General features: G+C 43.8%; 2 protein-coding genes and 1 long non-coding RNA gene across 3 annotated transcripts; all 3 read right to left on the bottom strand.

Moving 5' to 3' along the window:
- Nucleotides 1-923: 923 nt before the first annotated feature.
- On the bottom strand, nt 924-8516 carry LOC147008967 (uncharacterized). The gene is made up of 3 exons (XR_015053264.1): nt 7367-8516; nt 5292-5477; nt 924-2891 (listed from the first exon to the last, which is right to left on the bottom strand). It is a non-coding gene; the product is annotated as an uncharacterized LOC147008967 (long non-coding RNA).
- A 1910-nt stretch (nt 8517-10426) lies between these two features.
- LOC147008968 (eukaryotic translation initiation factor 4 gamma 1-like) lies at nt 10427-12696 on the bottom strand. The gene is made up of 6 exons (XM_085864436.1): nt 12399-12696; nt 12060-12257; nt 11392-11712; nt 11171-11269; nt 10963-11066; nt 10427-10591 (listed from the first exon to the last, which is right to left on the bottom strand). Exons 1-5 carry the CDS (start codon nt 12411-12413, stop codon nt 10977-10979), a joined length of 723 nt encoding a protein of 240 aa, XP_085720562.1. The 5' UTR covers nt 12414-12696; the 3' UTR covers nt 10427-10591; nt 10963-10976.
- Nucleotides 12697-12910: 214 nt separating this feature from the next.
- On the bottom strand, nt 12911-19029 carry LOC147008969 (uncharacterized). The gene is made up of 9 exons (XM_085863753.1): nt 18832-19029; nt 16938-17069; nt 16568-16726; nt 15740-15895; nt 15150-15338; nt 14574-14762; nt 14006-14194; nt 13394-13561; nt 12911-13261 (listed from the first exon to the last, which is right to left on the bottom strand). The coding sequence occupies exons 1-9, from the start codon at nt 19027-19029 to the stop codon at nt 12911-12913; spliced, it is 1731 nt and encodes a 576-aa protein (XP_085719879.1).
- Nucleotides 19030-21862: the final 2833 nt, after the last annotated feature.

Raw genomic sequence — 21862 nt, forward strand, 5'->3', positions numbered from 1 at the left:
TCAGTCTCATGGAAACCGGTTACCAAAAATGGTCACGTAATCTAAAAAAATCTCGATCAAGGAGTCACGTGATCAAAAATGGACACGCCCTCGGTACGCCTTGTTCAAAGCGGATCACCTTACCAGATCAGATTCAGCCGAGCGTAACTGCCAAGGACGTACCAGTTAGAAAACATATTGTTGGGGGGGATAATATAACGTCCTGGCTAGGCTCTGATACGGACCATGCTGGACCAATGAAGGAATAAATGAAAACAAGCTGGGAACATTTCTATACAAGCATTTATTTACAATCAGGTGAGGAAAGGTATGTGGCACAGTGAATGGAGTTCATTATTATGAACAGCAGGGATAGCAAGGAATTTGTGGGGTGCAATAAAAGGCAAGCAATTTACAAAAGCAGACACAGAGCAAACTTATCCCGTGACATCTTCTACAATCTTAACTTATGCTACGACAGGCACCATCACATATACACACACATACACAAACCCGATGAAGATAAATTATCCAGAAGGAAGGAGAGCAGATGAGAACTGACGGCCTCGCAATACCTGGCGCAGTCGGCCGACCATGCAACCCAATACGCTTTGGGGTACGCTCCGCTTGAGTGATCACACCTTAAGAGTCGGCACGTTATCTCCTGTTTAATCACTTTGCCGTGGTTTGTGGAAACGTGTGCTCTGCACTGATCCAAAAGAAGGTGTGTCGCACACCAACCCGGAGTGCAGATGCAGCGACAGGCAGACAAGGTGCACTGAAGAGAGGGCAGAGCAGAGAGGTGGAGAAGTGGGTGTGACAGGCAGGCATACGAAGTGCAGAGAGGACGGCTTCGCGATCTGCCTTTTCAGCCCCTGGCGAAGGGTGGGGTGACTACCCGAAGCGACACGCCGTCATCCGAATCGCACTCTTGTATTGGGTGTGTCTGTGTCTGTGTCTGTGTCTGTGTCTGTGTCTGTGTCTGTGTCTGTGTCTGTGTCTGTGTCTGTGTCTGTGTCTGTGTCTGTGTCTGTGTCTGTGTCTGTGTCTGTGTCTGTGTCTGTGTCTGTGTCTGTGTCTGTGTCTGTGTCTGTGTCTGTGTCTCTCTCTCTGTCTCTCTCTCACTCTCTCTCTCTCTCTCTCTCTCTCTCTCTCTCTCTCTCTCTCTCTCTCTCTCTCTCTCTCTCTCACACACACACACACACACACACACACACACACACACACACACACACACACACACACACACATCGGCTGGAGGGTCCAATAAAGAACTCTGGGTTTCTTTTCTTTTTGTGTGTGTGTTTGTGTGTGGGCCCGTCTTTAAGTCGAACTGTGTAAGTGCTTGAATCCTTGTAAATATTCCTTGCCTATTCACGTTAAGTGTTGCCCGTGTCTTTTTATTGTAAATAAACATTTATTAGAAATGTTCCCAGTCCGTTTCTGTCCCCTCTTACATTGGTCCAGCATGGTCCGGGTCTGAGTATAAGCGGGGTTCCATCCCCGGTAATCGGTCTGTCATAGCCAGGACGTACTGGGCAGGCCCCGCTCGACTGCAACGAGCCGGAAAGGTAGGTGGCAAAGCGGTAGTTGGTAGTGAATTTACCGCTGCCGGTACAGTAAATCTGGTTCGACCAGGCGTTCCGAGGGTGTAGATCCCTGGTAGATGAGATTGCGTGGATACTTAGGTACTTTGGCTCCAGACAAATAACCGTATGCCACGCAATCGAGATATTGGCGACCACGGTCAGTTCTGCGCCCCACAGCTCACGGAATTATCCGAAGCGACGGCCCACAATACCGGGGAGTCTGGTGGGAGACGGCATAACCTCCCCCACCTAGCGGTCGTTCCCGCCACCGATCCCCGGCCCACAACAGTACGTAAACTTGAGTAAACCATATGGTGGGGTCATTTGCCAAAAACAGAGGAAGCGTCGAGCCAATAACTGCAATGGAAGGAGCACTTCATTTCGAAATGATGGAATATGTAATGAATCACTCACGTCGAATCACGGCACGCTTGTCAGATCAGAACCACGTCGGGTTCACCAATTGTTGTGATCATTTGTTCTAGTTATCATCTGATCGAGCGTACTCGGGCATTTTGCCTCTAGATGGCAGAAATAATCTACAGTGGTTGCCAGTCCTATTGTAGATCGCGGTGTTCGCTTGAACCGGTCTCCCCCCTAAGGCAGAGTGCACTTCATAAGGTTCTGCAAGTATATTAGCAGTCGCTAATTCGTGCCTCATCTACCCACTGCCATAGATGACTTTCTGACCTTGAATGGCTCAAATATCGCAGCAAGCTGGTACTCAATTTGCCGACCTCAGAAGGATGACAGGCTAAGTCAATCCCCGAGTGTGTATTAGTTCAGTGGCCAACGGGGCTTGAACTCAGGACCCTTGGATCCCAAGCCGCTACCCTAACCACTGAGCCAACACTAGGTTATTGGTGGTTATGGTGGTGCTGAAAGCAGAAGAAAATAAGTCGCACTTGCATTAAAAATGCAATGACGTATTGTAAATGAAGTCTGGTTGATAATTAATCCCCTGTTGTCTCTTCAGCAGTTGGTGAAGAATAAACGTTTATTGGCGTTGAGATGCCGCGGCTATAAAATGGTGTCGACGATGACAAGCAGGAGTGACTCGTTCGTTTTGTCATTGTTGTTCACCAAACAAACAAAATTCCCTTCGCTCAATTGTCTTGATGATGTCGACCAAAGTCACGATTAAATGTTGATGCTCTGAGCGACGTGTTACGAGAGAAAGGCCGAAAAGGAAAAGCAAGCACCAACGGCAAACAACACGTCCAGAATCTCGAGATTATCAGCTCAGGAATCGGTCCACACATCCCACCAAGTTGATTGAAGTACCACAATGGTCATCTGTCTTTTCTGAGGACGTGGCTCGCACTGTTTTCCACACACACACACGGGAGGGGGCGGGAGGTGTTCTTGATGCACATCCCATTTCTGACACCATAATGTGATGTGGAAGAATTGAGCAAGACACAGGATTATGGCTGATTCTTGCTGCATTCGGATATGCAGGGATCAAAGGAACCCGAACATACAAAAATACAAGTCAGAGGAAATACATCGCAGGAAGTAAATTAAATATCTCCAGCAATCGATGGAACAAGGCTTCAGCAACGATTCCAGCAATTTCCAGCGAGAACACGGCAATTGCCTCAAACAAAATAATGTTGATTCAATGTTTATAATAAATACATCGAGTATGTAACTACAAACAAATTTAAATACAAGCTTTCCAGGCTTGACCCACGTACCACATGAGATACACCAGGGGCAGACAATGTTTAAATACATTTACAAAACGTGCATGATGACACATTTGGACAACCATACTTTACAAACATGATCCAATAATACATTTGGGAACAGAACATGAGGATTGGTTGTTCAATTAATAGCGAACAAAGTGAGCTTAATACTTAACACGTGCACGTGAGAGAATAGGAAACAACAACAACAACAACAACAACACAACACCCCTGGCTATTTGGAATCCGTGTCGTTGGATATGACCTTTTGCTTCTGGTTGTTTTTAAACGCTGTGCGGTGTATAAATACGATTGCGTTTTATTTTTATCTTGCAAACATTACTTAACGCGTGCACATGAGAGAATAGGAAACAACAAAAACAACACAATACCATGGCAATTGTGAATCCGTGTCGTTGGCTATTAGCCTTTTGCTTCCGTTTTTTTTTGTTTCCGGTTTTTGTCATGGGGAATGATGCATGCCGGGAGATAAAGGCATCGTCGGAGACATAAAAGACCCAAATAATATCAGACATGGTGTTTATTTCCACTGATTTTAATAAAGATATCTCCCGCATCATCAAAAAATAATTTTTAATCGTGATTTACATTATTTGATACAATTTAGCACAGGTGGAGACCAATTAACTTGGTGTGTGATTTTGAAGGCGATTGGTTACACTTGAGAAAATTTACAATTGGTATTATGATTGAGGGTGGGGGGTGGACACGTATCGAACCAAGATATTCGAGTTTTGTTTGTTAAATTTTCTTAGATTTGTATAATTTGTTTTTCACTTCAAAGTTGTGGGTTACAATGTTTAAGTATAGGTGGTAAAAGTCTGAATTCATGTAATTTAATCCCAGGCTACATGGCAACAAAAGGTGAAAAATTTGAAAGGGTGTGTTCTTTCTTTAGGCAGAGTATGTGCTTGTATGTTCTGTTTCTACTCCTCTGAGATTGTTTGACCAAGGATGCTAAAACTATCAAGGTCTCGCTCTCAACCATTTTCCCACCGTCCACCCCCCCCCACCACCATCACCCTGCAGAAAAACCCACCACGATTCCACACCACCCCCTCCAACACCCCCCCCCCCCCGATCGAGTCAAAGGTCAAGGTGTCATGAAAAGGTCAAAATCGTCTTTTTACCATAGCGCCGTCAATTTGTGTCCAATTTGCATGCAACTAATGCAAAAATGTTCAGAATTCAATGCCCCATCTTGTGATATGTGACATGACACAATGACGTAATAACCCTTATTCGCGGTTGAGAGTCAAAGGTCAGGGGGGGTCACGACATTGCAAAATGTGCAGTTTTAGTCATAACACGGTCAATTCTTATCCGATTTGCATGAAACCAACACCAAAATGTTGACTGTTCTGTTCCCCACACTCCAATACCAATTGCAAAATTAAGAGTACAAAGGTCAAGGTCGAGGTCATGAAAAGGTCAAAATCGTCATTTTGCCATAGTGCGGTCGATTTTTATCCAATTTGCATGCAACCAATGCCAAAATGTTGTGAATTCAATGCCCAATCTTGTGATATACGATATGGCACAGGAAATTTGATGTTTTTAAGCCATCATAACACATATGAGATGGCAGATGTGGTATGGGATTAAATACCCTCACAATCAACGGTTTCTGGGGGGTGGGGGCAAAATGTAGCGTTGGCGAAGGTATGCGCTCTACTGAGTGCCCGTTCTAGTTTCCAATCTTGTTTGACTGACAGGTGGTCAGAGTAAAAAGATTATCTCACTCCTCTCGGCACATGTGTGATCTGGATTAATTCAGAGCCAAAGTACTGCGAAACTACAGGTTCCTTCACCGATTCGTGTTCAAAAATATATCAGTGAATTGAAATGAAGTTGTTCCTCGATCATAAACTGCCGTTTTTGACAGAAGGTGTGAACATAATCATAAACCGACTGACCCTAACCCTAACTGACAATCATAAACTGACAGAAGGAGCTTTTTCCTAAAGTGTGCAAGGGAAAAACAGCAATGGTACAACCATACTCATACCTGTCATTCTCCGCCTAATTCAGTCACTCCAACCCCGACAGAGGGAGCAAAGCGACAGAGTTCAAGGGGTGATCCATCCCCTCAGGTGTTGTGGTCCACACAGTTCACTCAGCTCTTGTCTTGCTTTGCTCTCTGTGGAGAGTTCATCTTCACCTGGGACTTCTGCAAGTTCTCTGAAAGCGAGTGCTGAAGGGAACATCGAGATGGCACAAGATGGCACCTTGCGTCTGGGTTCATTGTAATCATAGAGTGTGATGATGCCATGGCCCCGTTAGCCGGCAGGTGATGAGACACCGCCGTTCACCTGGTTACCACGCTGAGGAGGGGTTGGACTTATAACCAGGACACACCACACCACACCACCCCAAACATGGACACACCACCACCACCACCATACACAGATATACCGGACACACCACACCCGGACAAACCAAAGACACACTACACCACACACAGACACACACCAAACCACACATGGAGACAACACACTACACACCAGACACACCACACATGAACAAACCATACACCATGCCACACATCATACATGCCAAAACACACACACACCATACATCCACTTACCTCATCAGTTAGTACTCAACCGTTGCATCACACCACACAGTGAATACACCACACATGGAAAAACCACACCACACCACACCCAGACAAAAGAAATACATCACACCTCACAGGCTTGTAGCAAGGTATTATGTACACATTTAGGACACGGGGGACCAAAATATGAAAGTCATTGCATGATGAAGTTTTGCATATCATTTGTTAGCCAACATCATGGGGATTCAGGATCTATTTGGGCAGAGCTTAATTCTTCCTCTTTCTATTGCTCTGACAGGGTCAAAGCTCTGAGCAAACTAACATCTTAGGATTAAAAGTGCAGATTTCTTTAAAACGTTACGTACTTCCTAACGACCTTTGATGTTCTGTATACTGAACACAAACTGGCCTTTGGTATTGATTTTTATATCATAGGGCCATCTTGGTAAACTTCTAACTCTATGGTAAGAAAATCAAGCTCATAGCTACCAGTAATTTGTAGCAGCTTGGTAAATGCAATTTGTTATGTACTTCCTAACATTCTTGACCCAATCATGGAAGTGAACCTAAAAACTGGTATGTAGTAATGATCCATGTTGAAACTTGCCATTTTAAATCATCACTTTATGCAGAAGTAAATTGCTATTTAAGATGTTCAATCAGATGCATTTCAAATTTCTGGAATAAGTTTTGTAAGCTTCACTATGACTGGGGGAAATTTCGCAAAATCTGACATTTTACACATTTGAAGGTGCCAAGATATGCAGGTCATAGGAAATGTACTGTTTCGAGGAATTGTTCCATTCTTATGTATAATATATATATATCAAACAAAAAAAAATGCATTTTCAACCATTTTGGACAACATATTGTTGTGGTTTCCCGCCGGCGCGTCGCCACGAGCACGATCCTCGATGAAGCAGTGGGTCCGTCTCGGCTCAATCGCCCGGAATTTACAGATCGCCGGCCAGGGTAAGACCCGGTCGACGGGTCCTGGTAGTTTTCGGACCGAAATACGCCAATGGGGAGATCATGTGGGGTAGGGTTAATTGCCAACTTCAACTTACCGAAGTACCCACGTGATCCAGCCACCGGGGTACTTCACCCTCGGCGGAATTCGAACGGAAGCGAGCCGCTTAAGCGGCCAGTCCCGTGTGCGTAGCCGAGCGGTGACATCGCCGAATTCCGCCTGCCCGATTATTTTGGGACCCTGGCAATGGTCCACTAATCCCTCACACGCACGACATGCTCAGCCAATGAAGGAAACGACACGACGAGCTGAGTACATTTAACAATTGGGGTTTTTATTACAAATAATGAGGGAAGCACAGAAGGGAAGATTTATACCGAATAAAGATCAAGGCAAATAATATACAGCACAGGCACTTATACAGTTTTACTACTTACAAGACTGGCGCCACAAACAGACACACGCACAGCCAGACAGAAATGGACCCACTGGGTCTTTAATGGGACCACCAGCCCGGAGGACAGTCGAGCTGAGGGTCAGGGTCGCTGGCTACCTTGCCACTCGCGCGCAGCTGGACGTCCCCTGGTCGTGAGACTGGTGTCGCCGTCCCAGCCAGGCAGAAGGCGACGACGCGAAGCTCTGGGGCCGGGACGAGGTCACCCCAGAAGCCAAGGTGATGAGCCGAGCAGAGAAGAAAAACGGTAGAAACAAGCAGGGAACGAACGACGACGAAATCTCCTCAGAACTGCGCTTTCATGTACGCTCTTTTAAAAAAAACCTCATCCGCAGGAAAAACCCAGCCGACTCAGGAACCACCTTCCCTTCCTCAGAACACCCTTGTTTCCCCCCTCCCGCTCAACGAACCTTCGCTCCTCCCCACTCGCCCTCCCATTGGACCTGAGGCCCCATGTGACTCCTTGTCTGCGCCGGATTGGACAGGCGCGCGGTGGGCGGGGCACTCCCTCCCTTGGGCGGAGTCTCCGGGGGGGTGTTCGTGGCTCCGCCTGCGGCCTCTCCTCAGACCGCGTGGTGACAGGAGTGAAGCGAAGGCGAGGACGATGCGGTGCGGTCGGCGGTGGAGCGATGATGTAGTTGGTGGTGTAAAAAATAACTAAAAGAAAATCGAACTGTTAAAACAACTTCGCAGCACAGGAACATTTAATTACCCATTAGACCAGGGTCGGGACTCTAACTGGCAACATGTACTTACCGATATAACTGAGCGAAAGGACCTGAATGTTGAGTGTGAGAGCTTTCCAAATCCACAATATACAATCATGCATGGAACCCATTTCTAAAAAATGAGCTATAAAAATGGGAAAAATAGCCTGTGTTTGGATAAAAAAAACATGCTTTGTCAACAACTATATCCATCGGACCCAGAGCAAAGTAGATATTTTCTGAAAGCACAGACACTTGGGCATTATATAACATTAAGATTGTTTATCTTTTAAAGCTGGGTTCAATTTCTAATCTTTCTCCTCATTCAGGACCACAGTGTACACAATACCATGGCGACAAGCCCACATGGACTCACACACATCACATCCTGATGTACAACTCACAGACACACAAACACCCGAACAAGCCAGTCACCACACCACGCACACCAAACCACACATGGACACCACACCACACCCTGATGCACCACTCATGGACACACACCACACCCGGACGCACCACATGGAAACACCACACCACACTCACCGAACCACACATGGACACACCACACCCAGACACATCACACACACTACACAACACACACCTCACCACACATGGACACATTACACCACACCCGGACACACCACACACAGACACACCATGGACACACCACACATGGACACACACACATACACAACACACCTTGAAAGAAAAACTTGGAGCCAAGGGACATGTACAGGACTTCCAAATGTACTTACCTGATAAAGGAAAACCATTCTTCTGTTCTGTTCCACATCAAGACTGTCTTTCAAAAAGATCATTTGAACTCACCAAGTGATGGTTCTTCATTCTCACCTCGTTCCTGATAAATGACAGTTACAACAACACAGGTAACCATCATGGTGATGTTCATGTGTAATAGTCACATGACCACATCGACCGGATGATCGACGCTTTCATTGGTGACAGAATGAAGGAAGGAAGGAAGGAATATCTCGCGAGGGTGGGCCGAGGAAGGAATAAATCATACAGATTCGTTTTAGAATTCCCCCCCAACAGTCGCGCACCCCACAAGTACGAGGCGTGCGTGTCACACGTTTTTGGGTTTGTTACACAATAATTCCATTCCTCCCCCCGGGCCAATTGCCCCACAATTTGCTGTATCACATTGTGTAACACGAGGTAGGTCAAAATCACGATGACAAATTGTTATTCTTAATCAAAACGATGTTAAAACAACAAATCACGGTGTTCTGGGTGGTTGAGCGTCGGATGACGGGAGTCAACCCTGGGAGGGAGACACCTCACAGCCTGGCTGAGGAGCCCGGCCGACGATTCAGAAAATTCGAAGGTCAATGAATTACCATTTGTTTCTGTATACAGGATGGAAATTGATAAACAAAGGGTCAACATTTGCCACCAAACGACAACGAGGTTAAGTGCAAGTGGCACAATCCCGAACAACCTCAAACAAAGAAATGAGGCCATTTGGCCCATCATTGCTGTGTTTCACTCCCGAGTTCATTTTTCACTCCCGGTCTAAATATCAATCCTCTTGATGGTTTACTTAAGTCAAAAACAACCGATCTTCATCGGATGACCCAACTTCATGCCACGAGACACAACTAGCCCGACCTTGTTATAAATATTGCATCACTGGGCCATGCGGTACAATTGGGAGATGGCTATCGGGTGTTATTAATTTGTTACCGGCTTTTCTGCACAAGCTGCACTAACTGCCAGCAAGAGGTATGATGTACGTTTGAACATATTGTTGGGGAGGAGGCACGGATAACTCCGAAAGGCCGAGGCATCTATAAAAGACCACGGATGCTGTCGACCACACTCACCTTTGGTCGGATCCTTATCCATGTCACTTTACCGTACCGGCAAGATGACTGAAGTAGATGGGGAACCGTGCCGGCGGTAGGTCAAAGGATGTTAATTGGCAGAGCAAACCATCGTTACGTGCTACACCCTATCATCTATCAAAGGCCAATCAACCGCTTGGGAAAGAAGTGTTTCGTGAAAGACCTGGTATAAAAACATTCTGTGACTGATCCCACAAGAAGCTGGGAACATTTAGGGCTATGAGAAAGTTGAATTGATTGAAGGTGCAAAATTAACTTATAATTTCACAAATTACAAAGCAGTCTTCCGTTTGTCAATGTCTCATAAGCAGCAAAACCCCTGGAAGGTGTTACAATTCCTCAGAGCATGTGGAGGTGAACATGACATGTTTGAAAACCGTTCCTTACTTGTTGGCAGCTCTCAATGTCGTTTTGTAGTTCTTCCTTCACTCTCAACATTCTTCTGTAGGTCTTCCTCATGCTGTTGTTCCTCGAGCTGAAGTTCCACTTCTTATACGTTGGTCGTAATATTTTTTCAGATCTTCTGAAATTACCTGATTTTTCAATGCAATCACAACGAATTATTCGTTTTTGCACTCAACCGTTGCATCACCATTTTGCTGCAGTTGTTGATGATGCAGCTCTTCCTCCATAAACAGCGAGTCGCTGTTAAGTGTTTAAATGTTGTCCGTGTGCACCTCGTTTTCAAGGCACACATCCTCGTCGTGACAGGCCTTCACTCGTATCTCCACAAAGAACGACTTAACCTGCAAATCAGGTCAATAAGCATGTCAGTCAGTACAGCATGTAGGAGTGAGGATAGCTGTATTGTGTGAGATGACTGACATTATCAATCAAAGGAAAGATTATACTGCATTGTGAGTAAATCCCAGAAGGTACACCAACTGCTCATGATACTTGTCATCATTCTCTTGCAGCAGCTGTTTTACTTGATAATGATGATATTATTCACAAATTTGTAATTTCCATGATATGACAATTGTTTGTTGGTCCAAACACATCGTTTTGCAAATGGATACATTTTGGAGAATAGAATAATAATCTCCTGAGACTTCAAAAATAAAACAACAGTCGGTGGTAACTTCAGATCTTCTTCGTCTTCTTTCATGTGTCGTACCTTCAGATGTCGTGTTATCTTAATTGTTGCTGTTGTTCAGCTTGCTCACGAACATCCTGAAGGCACATTGGTTGCTCAACCTGCAGACGTGGAGTCCATGTCCGCTGAGGAAGGGAAGAGGGCACATGCACTTAGAGATGCAGGGGCTTTGAGGCAGGTATCAATTGTGAATTGGCACACCAGAGGTAGACAGGAATGACTTACTTACCTTGCGAAGATCTATCAGATCCTGGAGCATGAAGTGGATGCGTGACGACATTTTTTTCCCCTTCAAGAGTTCAACCAAAGAGGTGAAATGCTCATTCATCTGTCGAGACGCATACATACGGGCGCGAAGTCAGTAAAATGAAGATGTGCAAGAAAGATGATGAAAATCAGCAGCGTAAGAGTAAACGATTTTATGAAAATTCAAAGGTGAAGTTTCATTACCATTGCGGGGTGTGTGGAGTCCAGGTTCTCTCCAACAACACCAAGAAGACGACAGAAGCACTCGATGGAGTGCTCCTTACCATCTTTGAGCAACCACCTCACTGTATCGGAGATAACAGATTCATGCAAAACTTGTGCATTGAAAAGTTCCCCGATGAAGATGACGTTCCCAATAGCACGGCGTCGGGCTTTCTCGGACGCTTCATCGTCCAAGCTGGAGCTCCCATCCATCTCCATCATTAACTCATTGTTGCAGCCTTGAATGAGGAGTGTGCGAAAGTCGAGGACGTTACCCGGCTTGCTTGTTTCATGTCCCTCAACCTGTAAAAAAATAAAAGAATGGAAGATGGTATTAAAGAAAAGGGGCATCGATTTATTGAATACTTTTTAAAGGGAAGGTGAGGGAGGCAAGATAAATTGAGAAAATAAAAAGGTGAAAAAAAAGAAGAGAGGAGCGTCGTGAGGCTGAGAAAGAAGTGGTGAGAGAGGGTAAACAAGTTTGGGGTGAAATGAGATTGCTGGGGCAGTGTGTATCAGTCTGTGAAAAAGGGAGGTGGGGATCACGAGAAGTGGGGAGGAGAGCAGATATTTTCAGGAGGTTCAGAGAAGGATGTCTGTTAGTCGTGTTCTTTCCCTGATGAGTTGCGGTCGTGAAAGACTTCTCTTACCTTTGAAAGGTGGTTGCACATGTTTGCATACACCTTCGAAAATTTTGATTCCAACATTGCCTTGTTCTGGATAAGCTGAACAATGTCCTTCAGATGACCTTCCTTGGTGATATTGATGCACTTCATCTGACTCACAATCCGGTCAAAATTTTCCGGTGTCAATTTATTGAGGAGTGATCGAAACTGCCGAATTACATCCTTGGGGAAGGAAATGGGAGTAAAACAAAGAAGGCATCATCCGTGAGGAGTCAAAACAATAAATGAGTTCAGAAAGAAAAGTATATTTTAACATTAAATCGACACGAATGACGACCCTTTCAAATAGAAAACCAAACTCACTTCATCACCCGTCATCCCTCTCTTCTTCGTGGGCCTCCAGGCATTACTGGAACATTTGAGTTCCTCCCCACATTCAATCACGTGGTGAATAACACGAGGTTCCTGTTGAACATAATAAATAGTCTTTCAAATAAAACAGCAGCAGAGAAACATGACATTGACAGTTACTGTGAAATAGGCAACGCACCAGTTCCAAAATTATAATAATCGGAATCGTACAACTTGTAATTTGAGAAGTGGATGTTCATGTGATTGTTGATTTATCTGTTTGATTTCTATGCACTCCTGAACCGCTGAACAGAGGAAGTTGAAAACTTTTGGTTGTACTTGGGGGGGGTTTAGGGTTCAGGGTGGGGGGTCGACATCAATTCCCTCGATGTAAATGCTTATGATATGTTGCTTCCTGATGTAAGTCAATGTTACAAGTTGTGCTAAAAGGTGCCATTTTTCCAGGGAATCACAAATTAATATTGTATTCGAAATTAAACCAGATTGGAAAATTATTCGAAGGTTTAATAATGTGAGTTGTTTTCAAGCTTTTGATGAATGACTGGGAACGGGAGTATTTCTGTTGGGTTCTTGAGATTGTGTTGCTGTACCTTGTTTTTCCAAGGTTGATGACGCTGCAGGTCATTTTGGTACGTCTGTTGTGCCTGAGGCTTCTCAAGCTTCTCTTGCTTGAAAGGAAGCTGCGAACATGGCTGCTGCTGGGGTTGCTGTTGTTGTTGTTGCTGTTGTTGTTGCTCCAAATTCTGAACTTTAACGCAGATGTGGTACATTGCCTCAATGATGGAATTATGTTTCAGCATCACTGCATTCAAGCATTCGTTTAGACTTTGGAAATCAGCCATCAGCAGTGCGACCTGTAAGTGATTAAAACACATCAGCACGCATCAAGGAAAACATTATCTTCAACTCTTTCGTTTCAGTTATTTTGTCTTCAAAGGTCAGACAATATCGAGCAAGTCCCGCATTGTGAGATCATGGTTACTTACTTGTTTGTGGGAATCAATGTTAATTTGCTCCTGCCTCTGCAGCTGCTGCTCCGATGCAGAAAACCCACGACTCAGGTTCGACAGATCCTGTGAAAGTTCGTTATTTTTCGAGGTAATCTGTTTGAATTCTTCATCCTTCGCAATTAAATATTGCGAAATCACCTCGATCTGTGGGGCAGTGTGAAAACTGATTGATTAAAATGCAATTTATAATAAGGTAAAAATGCAAAATTAACTTAGTTTAGTTTTTTTAAGAAATAATTTAATAAATCAGAAAGAAAGAAAGAAAGAAAGAAAGAAAGCGACATGTGTGAAAGAAAATCCAACGCCACACAGCTCGTAATTGAGCACTCCTTCGAATCCTCAACCAATAAACATGAAGACTGTTTGGAGGAGTCCCTCTCAAGTCTAACCTGGGATTAATTCGGGTAAAAGGCACAAAAAGTTCACACGGAGTTTGACAAACTCCAATATACAGTTTTCCATTTGTAAATATCTCATGAGCAGCACGACCCCTGCAAGGTGTTAAAACTCATCTGAGCTTGTGGAGGTGAACATGATGTTCACACCCTTGGCATCTGTAGTCTCACATGTTTGATAACGGTTCCTTACTTGTTGGCAGCTCTCAATGACCTTCTCTTGCTGTTGCTCATTCCGTTGTAGCTGCTCCTGTTGCTGACGTTCCACTTCTGACAACTTCTTTGTTGCCTTCATCAGATCATCTGACAGGACCTTATTTTTCGAGGTGATCTGTTTGAGTTCTTCATCCTTTACACTCAAACGTTGCGAAAACACCTCGATCTGTGGAGCAGAAGCATGACAGCGTCAGACAGCAAAGTTTGTTTTCTGTTCTACGTAACCAGAAAGAAAGAAAGAAAGCGACATGTTTGAAAGTAAATTCAACAGTGCACAGCTCGTAATTGAGCACTCCTTCTTGTCCTCAATCAATAAACATGAAGACTGGAGGTGTCCCTCTCAAGTCTAAACTGGGATTAACTCTGGTTAAAGGCACAAAGTTCACACAGAGCTTCACAAACTCCAAGAAACATTTTTACATTTGTAAATGTCTCATCATCACGACCCCTGCAAGATGTGAAAACTCATCAGTGCTTGTGGAGGTGAACATGATGTTCACACCCTTGGTATCTGCGGTCCCACATGTTTGATAACGGTTCCTTACTTGTTGGCAGCTCTCAATGACCTTCTCTTGCAGTTGCTCATTCCGTTGGAGCTGCTCCTGTTGCTGACGTTCCACTTCTGACAACTTCTTTGTTGCCTTCATCAGATCAACTGACAGGACCTTATTTTTCGAGGTGATCCGTTTGAGTTCTTCATCCTTCACACTCAAACGTTGCGAAAGCACCTCGATCTGTGGAGCAGAAGCATGACAGCGTCAGACAGCAAAGTTTGTTTTCTGTTCAACGTAATCAGAAAGAAAGAAAGAAAGAAAGCGACATGGTAGAAAGAAAATTCAACAGTGCACAGCTCGTAATTGAGCACTCCTTCTAATCCTCAATAAATAAACATGAAGACTGTTTGGAGGTGTCCCTCTCAAGTCTAACCTGGGATGAATTTGGGTTAAAGGCACAAAGTTCACACGGAGTTTCACAAACTCCAAGAAACATTTTTACATTTGTAAATGTCTCATCATCACGACCCCTGCAAGGTGTGAAAACTCATCAGAGCTTGTGGAGGTGAACATGATGTTCACACCCTTGGTATCTGCAGTCTCACATGTTTGATAACGGTTCCTTACTTGTTGGCAGCTCTCAATGACCTTCTCTTGCAGTTGCTCATTCCGTTGGAGCTGCTCCTGTTGCTGACGTTCCACTTCTGACAACTTGTTTGTTGCCTTCATCAGATCATCTGACAGGACCTTATTTTTCGAGGTGATCCGTTTGAGTTCTTCATCCTTCACACTCAAACGTTGCGAAAGCACCTCGATCTGTGGAGCAGAAGCATGACAGCGTCAGAGAGCAAAGTTTGTTTTCTGTTCAACGTAATCAGATAGAAATAAAGACAAAAAGAAAGAAAGAAAGCGACATGGTTGAAATAAAATTCAACAGTGCACAGCTCGTAATTGAGCACTCCTTCTAATCCTCAATAAATAAACATGAAGACTGTTTGGAGGTGTCCCTCTCAAGTCTAACCTGGGATGAATTTGGGTTAAAGGCACAAAGTTCACACGGAGTTTCACAAACTCCAGTAAACAGTTTTCCATTAGTAAATGTTCATTATCATCACGACCCCTGCAAGGTGTTAAAACTCATCAGAGCATGTGGAGGTGAACATGATGTTCACTCCCTTGGTATCTGCGGTCCCACATGTTTGATAACGGTTCCTTACTTGTTGGCAGCTCTCAACGACCTTTAATTGTTGACGTTGCATTTCTGACAACTTGTTTCCCACATTCATCACATCCTCCAAAAGTGAATTACTTTTCAACGTAATCGCTTTCAGTTCTTCATCCTTCGCACTCAAGCGTTGCGAAAGCATCTCTGTCTGTGAGGCAGAAACATGACAGTGTTATTGACCAGTAAACTTTCTCTGTTCTACATAAGCAGAAATAAAGAAAGCGACATGTTTAAAAGAAAATTCAATGGCACACAGCTCGTAATTAAGCACTCCTAATTCTCAATGAATAAACATCAAGACTTCTTGGAGGTGTTCCTCTCAAGTTCCTCAAGCTGTTCCTCTCTCTGCAGATCTGGATAAAATCACAAACTGGTCCAACATGAGGAACATGTCTTTAAATCCTGACAAAATTCACCCTCTCACTATGTCTCTCCGAAAGGACCATTTGGAACCCCCTCCCTCACCCCCCCCCATCTACTCTCTCAACAATCCTCTGGAAGAAGTCCTCTCTTTCCAGTTTCTGGGTGTCACTATCTGCCATGATCTTTCCTGGGAAAGTCACATTTCCAACCTGGCCTCCAAAGCCAGGTTCCAACCTGGCCTTCAAGACACACAGCCTTATGGTGATTGTCCTTCAGTTCAATCTCAACTAAGAGGGAATTTCTCTGCAAGTAAGATCAATAAGCATGTCAATCAGTACAGGAGGGAGATACAAATACAGCATCTGGGAGAATGAGCATTGTGTGAGATGATAGACATTATCAATCAGACAAAGGAAAGGTTATACCGCACTGTGTGTAAATCCCAGAGGGTACTCACCTGCTCATGATACTTCGCATCGTTGTCCTGCAGCAACTGCTCTAAATGATGCAGCTTTGCATCCAGGTTTGTAGTTTTATTTTCAAAAATTTTCTGGTCGTCAGAAGTCTGACGAACCTGCTGATCATTTCGTTCAAGCTGCGCTTTCAGTTGCTCGATCTGCAAAAGTCAAACCATGTAGAAAATAAGCTTCGCCAAGTTCTGTCTGAATTCTTGGTGTGGTACTGGATACACACTACCTTTGGACCACTCCTACTTCTGTGATTTCAGGTGTTTCTAAAACAACTAGAAGTGACACAGTCATGTCATGTTGAGCAAGAATTGGAAAAAGAACCCAAGTCAATGGGAATGAACACCCAAATCTACATACCTGCTGCATGTTTTCTGCATTGCGTTGACACACCTGTGCCAGGTGTACCTCCTCAGGAATGTTTTCAGGTTCCTGTGCCACCTGGGCATCATTTTCAGGAACCCTTCGACTCTCCTCGTTTTTTGCTGATTTCTATCAGGAAGATTTAAAAAAAAAATCACGAGGTGTTAGACATTTACAAAAAATGGAGTTGTGTACGTTTCCCAAAAGTGTTGTTTTCCCGTGACACGGTGTCAGGTGGATGTGGTTTTGTGTATTTTACCTTTCGCTTTCCAAAAAGCCTTTTAAACCAGTTTTTCGTCCTTTTCGCGTGGGATTTCCCCATTTTGAATCAAGTCAATCCTGGAGGGAGAGGGAGAGGGAGAGGGAGAATGATGAGGGACACAAGGGGAAATTGTCACCTTCACAAGTTTTCATTTCAAAGAGGTGGGAAAGCTTTTAATGGCTGTTTTTATATTTTATTTGAAACCAGATGCTGTATTTCTATGGACACACCAGAATGTCCATTATTGATGCTCTTCATGCCAAAAGAGCAAACAGTTGTGGGAAAAAATTCAACTCCTTCCAAAACTCCAACTAAACAAGTCCTCTCACCACAACTCTTCTTCATTTGGATGATTAAACACTGCAGATCAATTCGTTACATGCTTTGGACACAAACATCATGGTTTATAACACGTCTGCTGATACAAGCTCGTCCCACATATTTTTCCCTGGGTTTTGGCTCTTTTTCTTCTCGTTATCATAAAGGCAGGAGAGGAGGATTAGACCGTGGGCCAAACATCCAAAACGTGTCTAGTTTTTGACTTTCATGACCCACCTCTGGTATCTACCTGAAATTTTGCATAGATTTCGATAAAAAATCACTTGTAAAGAATTCACAACTCGTAAGTGCAAAAAGTTGCGCATTAATTAGTTATGATAATTAACAAAACCTATAGCGCCATCTTGTGTCCATTCTGAGATAGCTGTGTAATACTCTGGGAATTCTGATGTCTCTGTATTCAGAGGGAGACGACATGAATGTGGGTGATATGGGGCCCTTCAACACACACACACACACACACACACACACACACACACACACACACACACACACACACACACACACACACACACACACACACACACACACACACACACACACACACACACACACACACAAACAGTAATTGTAAATCGTAATGCCACTAATTGTTGATCTACAGACCTCATTCATCGGCACAAAAGCTGAACATACAAGTCAGGAAGACATGCACTGGACTGTCATACCGAAATCAAACACAGTGTATCATAATATCATCCATCAGCAAACTAATCATCAGTCATTCTTCGTTCAATCATCGATACATAAATCTATCACACACCGAAGCTGAAAAATCACATTTTTAAGTTGCCATTCCACTGCGACCGTAAACAAACCCAGTGTAGACGCACTGCTATAGCAGGTTTACCAGCACATCGTTGATGCAATAGAATACATAGCAACTGCAGATGGAAACAATGTGTTGTGATTTTGTGAAACAATGTTGTGAAATAGTGTTGTGATTCATGTTTAGAATTTTAAATTTGTCCATATTCCATATTGTCTAGATTTCAGTTAGGATCATTGACACATGTCACGGTCAGTTTATGGTTGAACTTCGAAGGATGATACTGATACTAAGTGATAGCAAAACATCCAGTCGGATTCACGACAGTTAGATTCTATCGTATAGTTATCACTGAGTATTGATTTTGACTATTCTGTCAAAAATTAGTTAACGGTAGAAAGGAGATATGACCATCCAGATCCGTCACATTCATCATGATCATCAACGGGCATGCCATCGCCGGCTACAGCAGCTGCAATCCCCACACTGAGCCTGTGTTGACTGTGGTGTACTTCTAGCACCTTGACAGTGACCTTACTTTCGGGGCTTCCTTCCACATCAATCCACTGAGCAGCACATTCCTGAAATTCCTTCATGTTTTTCTCACCAAATGGAATTACTTTGCTGTGGGTGTTGATGACATGCATAAAACAGAACCCCGAAGAACTGCCTTCAGAATCTTCAGCAGCACTAGCAGCGGACGTCGTGTACGCCACCATGACAGCTCGTGAGTTTACAGCTTGCCTGAAGGGAAGCGCGTGATTGGTTGATGAGCGTGGTGCTGTATGTCAAAAGCTCTGTGATTGGACGACGTTGATAAGAAAATTGTCAAAATTTCGGGTGTTTTTTCCATATTTTGAAAAAATGTGCAAGTTTTGTGCTTGACGAGTTTCAGATGTGATTTCCATAATATTTTCACATAACATATTATAAATACAGGAAGCTACACGAGGTGGGTCAAGAAACTAAACAAACCGGGAGCTCGGCCCACGGTCTATATGTTCTCCACACACACCACATTAAATCTTCCAACATATAGAGCTCTTTCGAACCACTCACTCACTCACTCACTCGTATAAATGTTTTCTTCCTCTCAGGTGAGGGAGATGAAATTTGGCATCCATTCATCCATTGGGACCACACTGTGCAGAGCGTTGGTACTGCCTAAGCAGTCTCCTTGGCTCTTGGGCACAATCCCAGACGGGCCACCACTCCGACACAGGATACCAGCAAGCTGGCACTCATTGTGCCAACCTCAGAAGGATGACAGGCTGAGTCAACCCCACTTGGTATTAATTTAACAGCGGAGTGGGTTTTGAACTCAGGCCCCAAGGATCCCAAGCCCACCAGCCGAACCATTAAACCAACACCAGGCATTAAATTTGACATACTGTTACAAATTGAAGCCAATACCCCAGGAAAAAAACAAGGAGGGCACGATTCAATGTCGAGCCATCACCAGATATGCGTCCTCAATATTATTACATCATCATCCATACTTGCACCAAATTTGCTTTAAATCCCTGAACCGAGATTTAAAATATTAAATTATTCTGGCTGCCAGACCATGCATCCAATCAGGTTGAAATTTGAAACATATATTCCCCAAGTCTACTCGATCATAACTGTGACATTTCATGGCGATTGATGAAGCGGTTCAAGAGAAATAATTTTTCAAAGATTTTCGTTCACCCCAATATAGTTGCCAGACCATATGACCTAATGTGACCCAAGACCGGCAAAGCTGCAGTGGACCGGCGAAGCCTGTGAATGATCACAGACGAGAAAAGAGTTGCGGTCAGTCGAAAACTCTCCACAAACTTGAGGAATTCAAGTTTAAAATTTCGAGGAATTGAAACTTTGACAAGGCCTTCACCATGACCAGAAAGGTCAAGGTCACCAACCTTTGTATCATTTGATTTCTCTCACCGGGTACTATAAGTCTACTTAAGATCGGAGAAAAACATTGTTCACATTCGGCACGTCAACACTACCAAAAATCATGTGATTGAAAAGCTTCCAAATCACCAAACTGAACCGGTGGTGATGATGTCATGTGAAAATGACAATGAACCACCAGATAACCAAAACTTGTGTCAAGGCTTCTTCAGATAGTGGGACTCATCATCCCAACTGCAGAAAAGCAGTGGAGTAGATCCTTAGTTGCATGCCCCTGAAGATCCCAGGCTTGGAGTCAAGGATCTTCAGGAAAATTGGGGAAATTTGAAATTAATGAAAAACTCTTGAGCTTGAACCAAAAATTCCTCGTCAATGACACTATTTTACAGGAGATACTATAGAATCTGTCCCTTATTGGGCATGGGCTCCATGATCAGGTGATACTATAGAATCTGTCCCTTATTGGACATGGGCTCCATGATCAGGTGATACTATAGAATCTGTCCCTTATTGGACATAGGCTCCATGATCAGGTGATACTATAGAATCTGTCCCTTATTGGACATGGGCTCCATGATCAGGTGATACTATAGAATCTGTCCCTTATTGGGCATGGGCTCCATGATCAGGTGATACTATAGAATCTATCCCTTATTGGACATTGGCTCCATGATCAGGTGATACTATAGAATCTATCCCTTATTGGGCATGGGCTCCATGATCAGGTGATACTATAGAATCTGTCCCTTATTGGGCATGGGCTCCATGATCAGGTGATACTATAGAATCTATCCCTTATTGGGCATGGGCTCCATGATCAGGTGATACTATAGAATCTGTCCCTTATTGGACATTGGTTCCATGATCAGGTGATACTATAGAATCTATCCCTTATTGGGCATGGGCTCCATGATCAGGTGATACGATAGAATCTGTCCCTTATTGGACATGGGCTCCATGATCAGGTGATACTATAGAATCTGTCCCTTATTGGACATGGGCTCCATGATCAGGTGATACAATAGAATCTGTCCCTTATTGGTCATGGGCTCCATGATCAGGTGATACTATAGAATCTGTCCCTTATTGGACATGGGCTCCATGATCAGGTGATACTATAGAATCTGTCCCTTATTGGACATTGGCTCCATGATCAGGTGATACTATAGAATCTGTCCCTTATTGAGCATGGGCTCCATGATCAGGTGATACTATAGAATCTGTCCCTTATTGGACATGGGCTCCATGATCAGGTGATACTATAGAATCTGTCCCTTATTGGACATGGGCTCCATGATCAGGTGATACTATAGAATCTGTCCCTTATTGGGCATGGGCTCCATGATCAGGTGATACTATAGAATCTGTCCCTTATTGGACATGGGCTCCATGATCAGGTGATACTATAGAATCTGTCCCTTATTGGACATGGGCTCCATGATCAGGTGATACTATAGAATCTGTCCCTTATTGGACATGGGCTCCATGATCAGGTGATACTATAGAATCTGTCCCTTATTGGACATGGGCTCCATGATCAGGTGATACTATAGAATCTGTCCCTTATTGGACATGGGCTCCATGAACAGTGAAAAACACAATATAGCCAAACTTATTCAATATACTGTTTCGTGAAATAGCATACGCCCATGA

Source organism: Eptatretus burgeri, chromosome 18 (assembly GCF_056783735.1).
Source record: "Eptatretus burgeri isolate ZD-2024b chromosome 18, Ebu_testis_v1, whole genome shotgun sequence".
In the NCBI taxonomy this organism is placed as follows: Eukaryota; Metazoa; Chordata; class Myxini; order Myxiniformes; family Myxinidae; genus Eptatretus; species Eptatretus burgeri.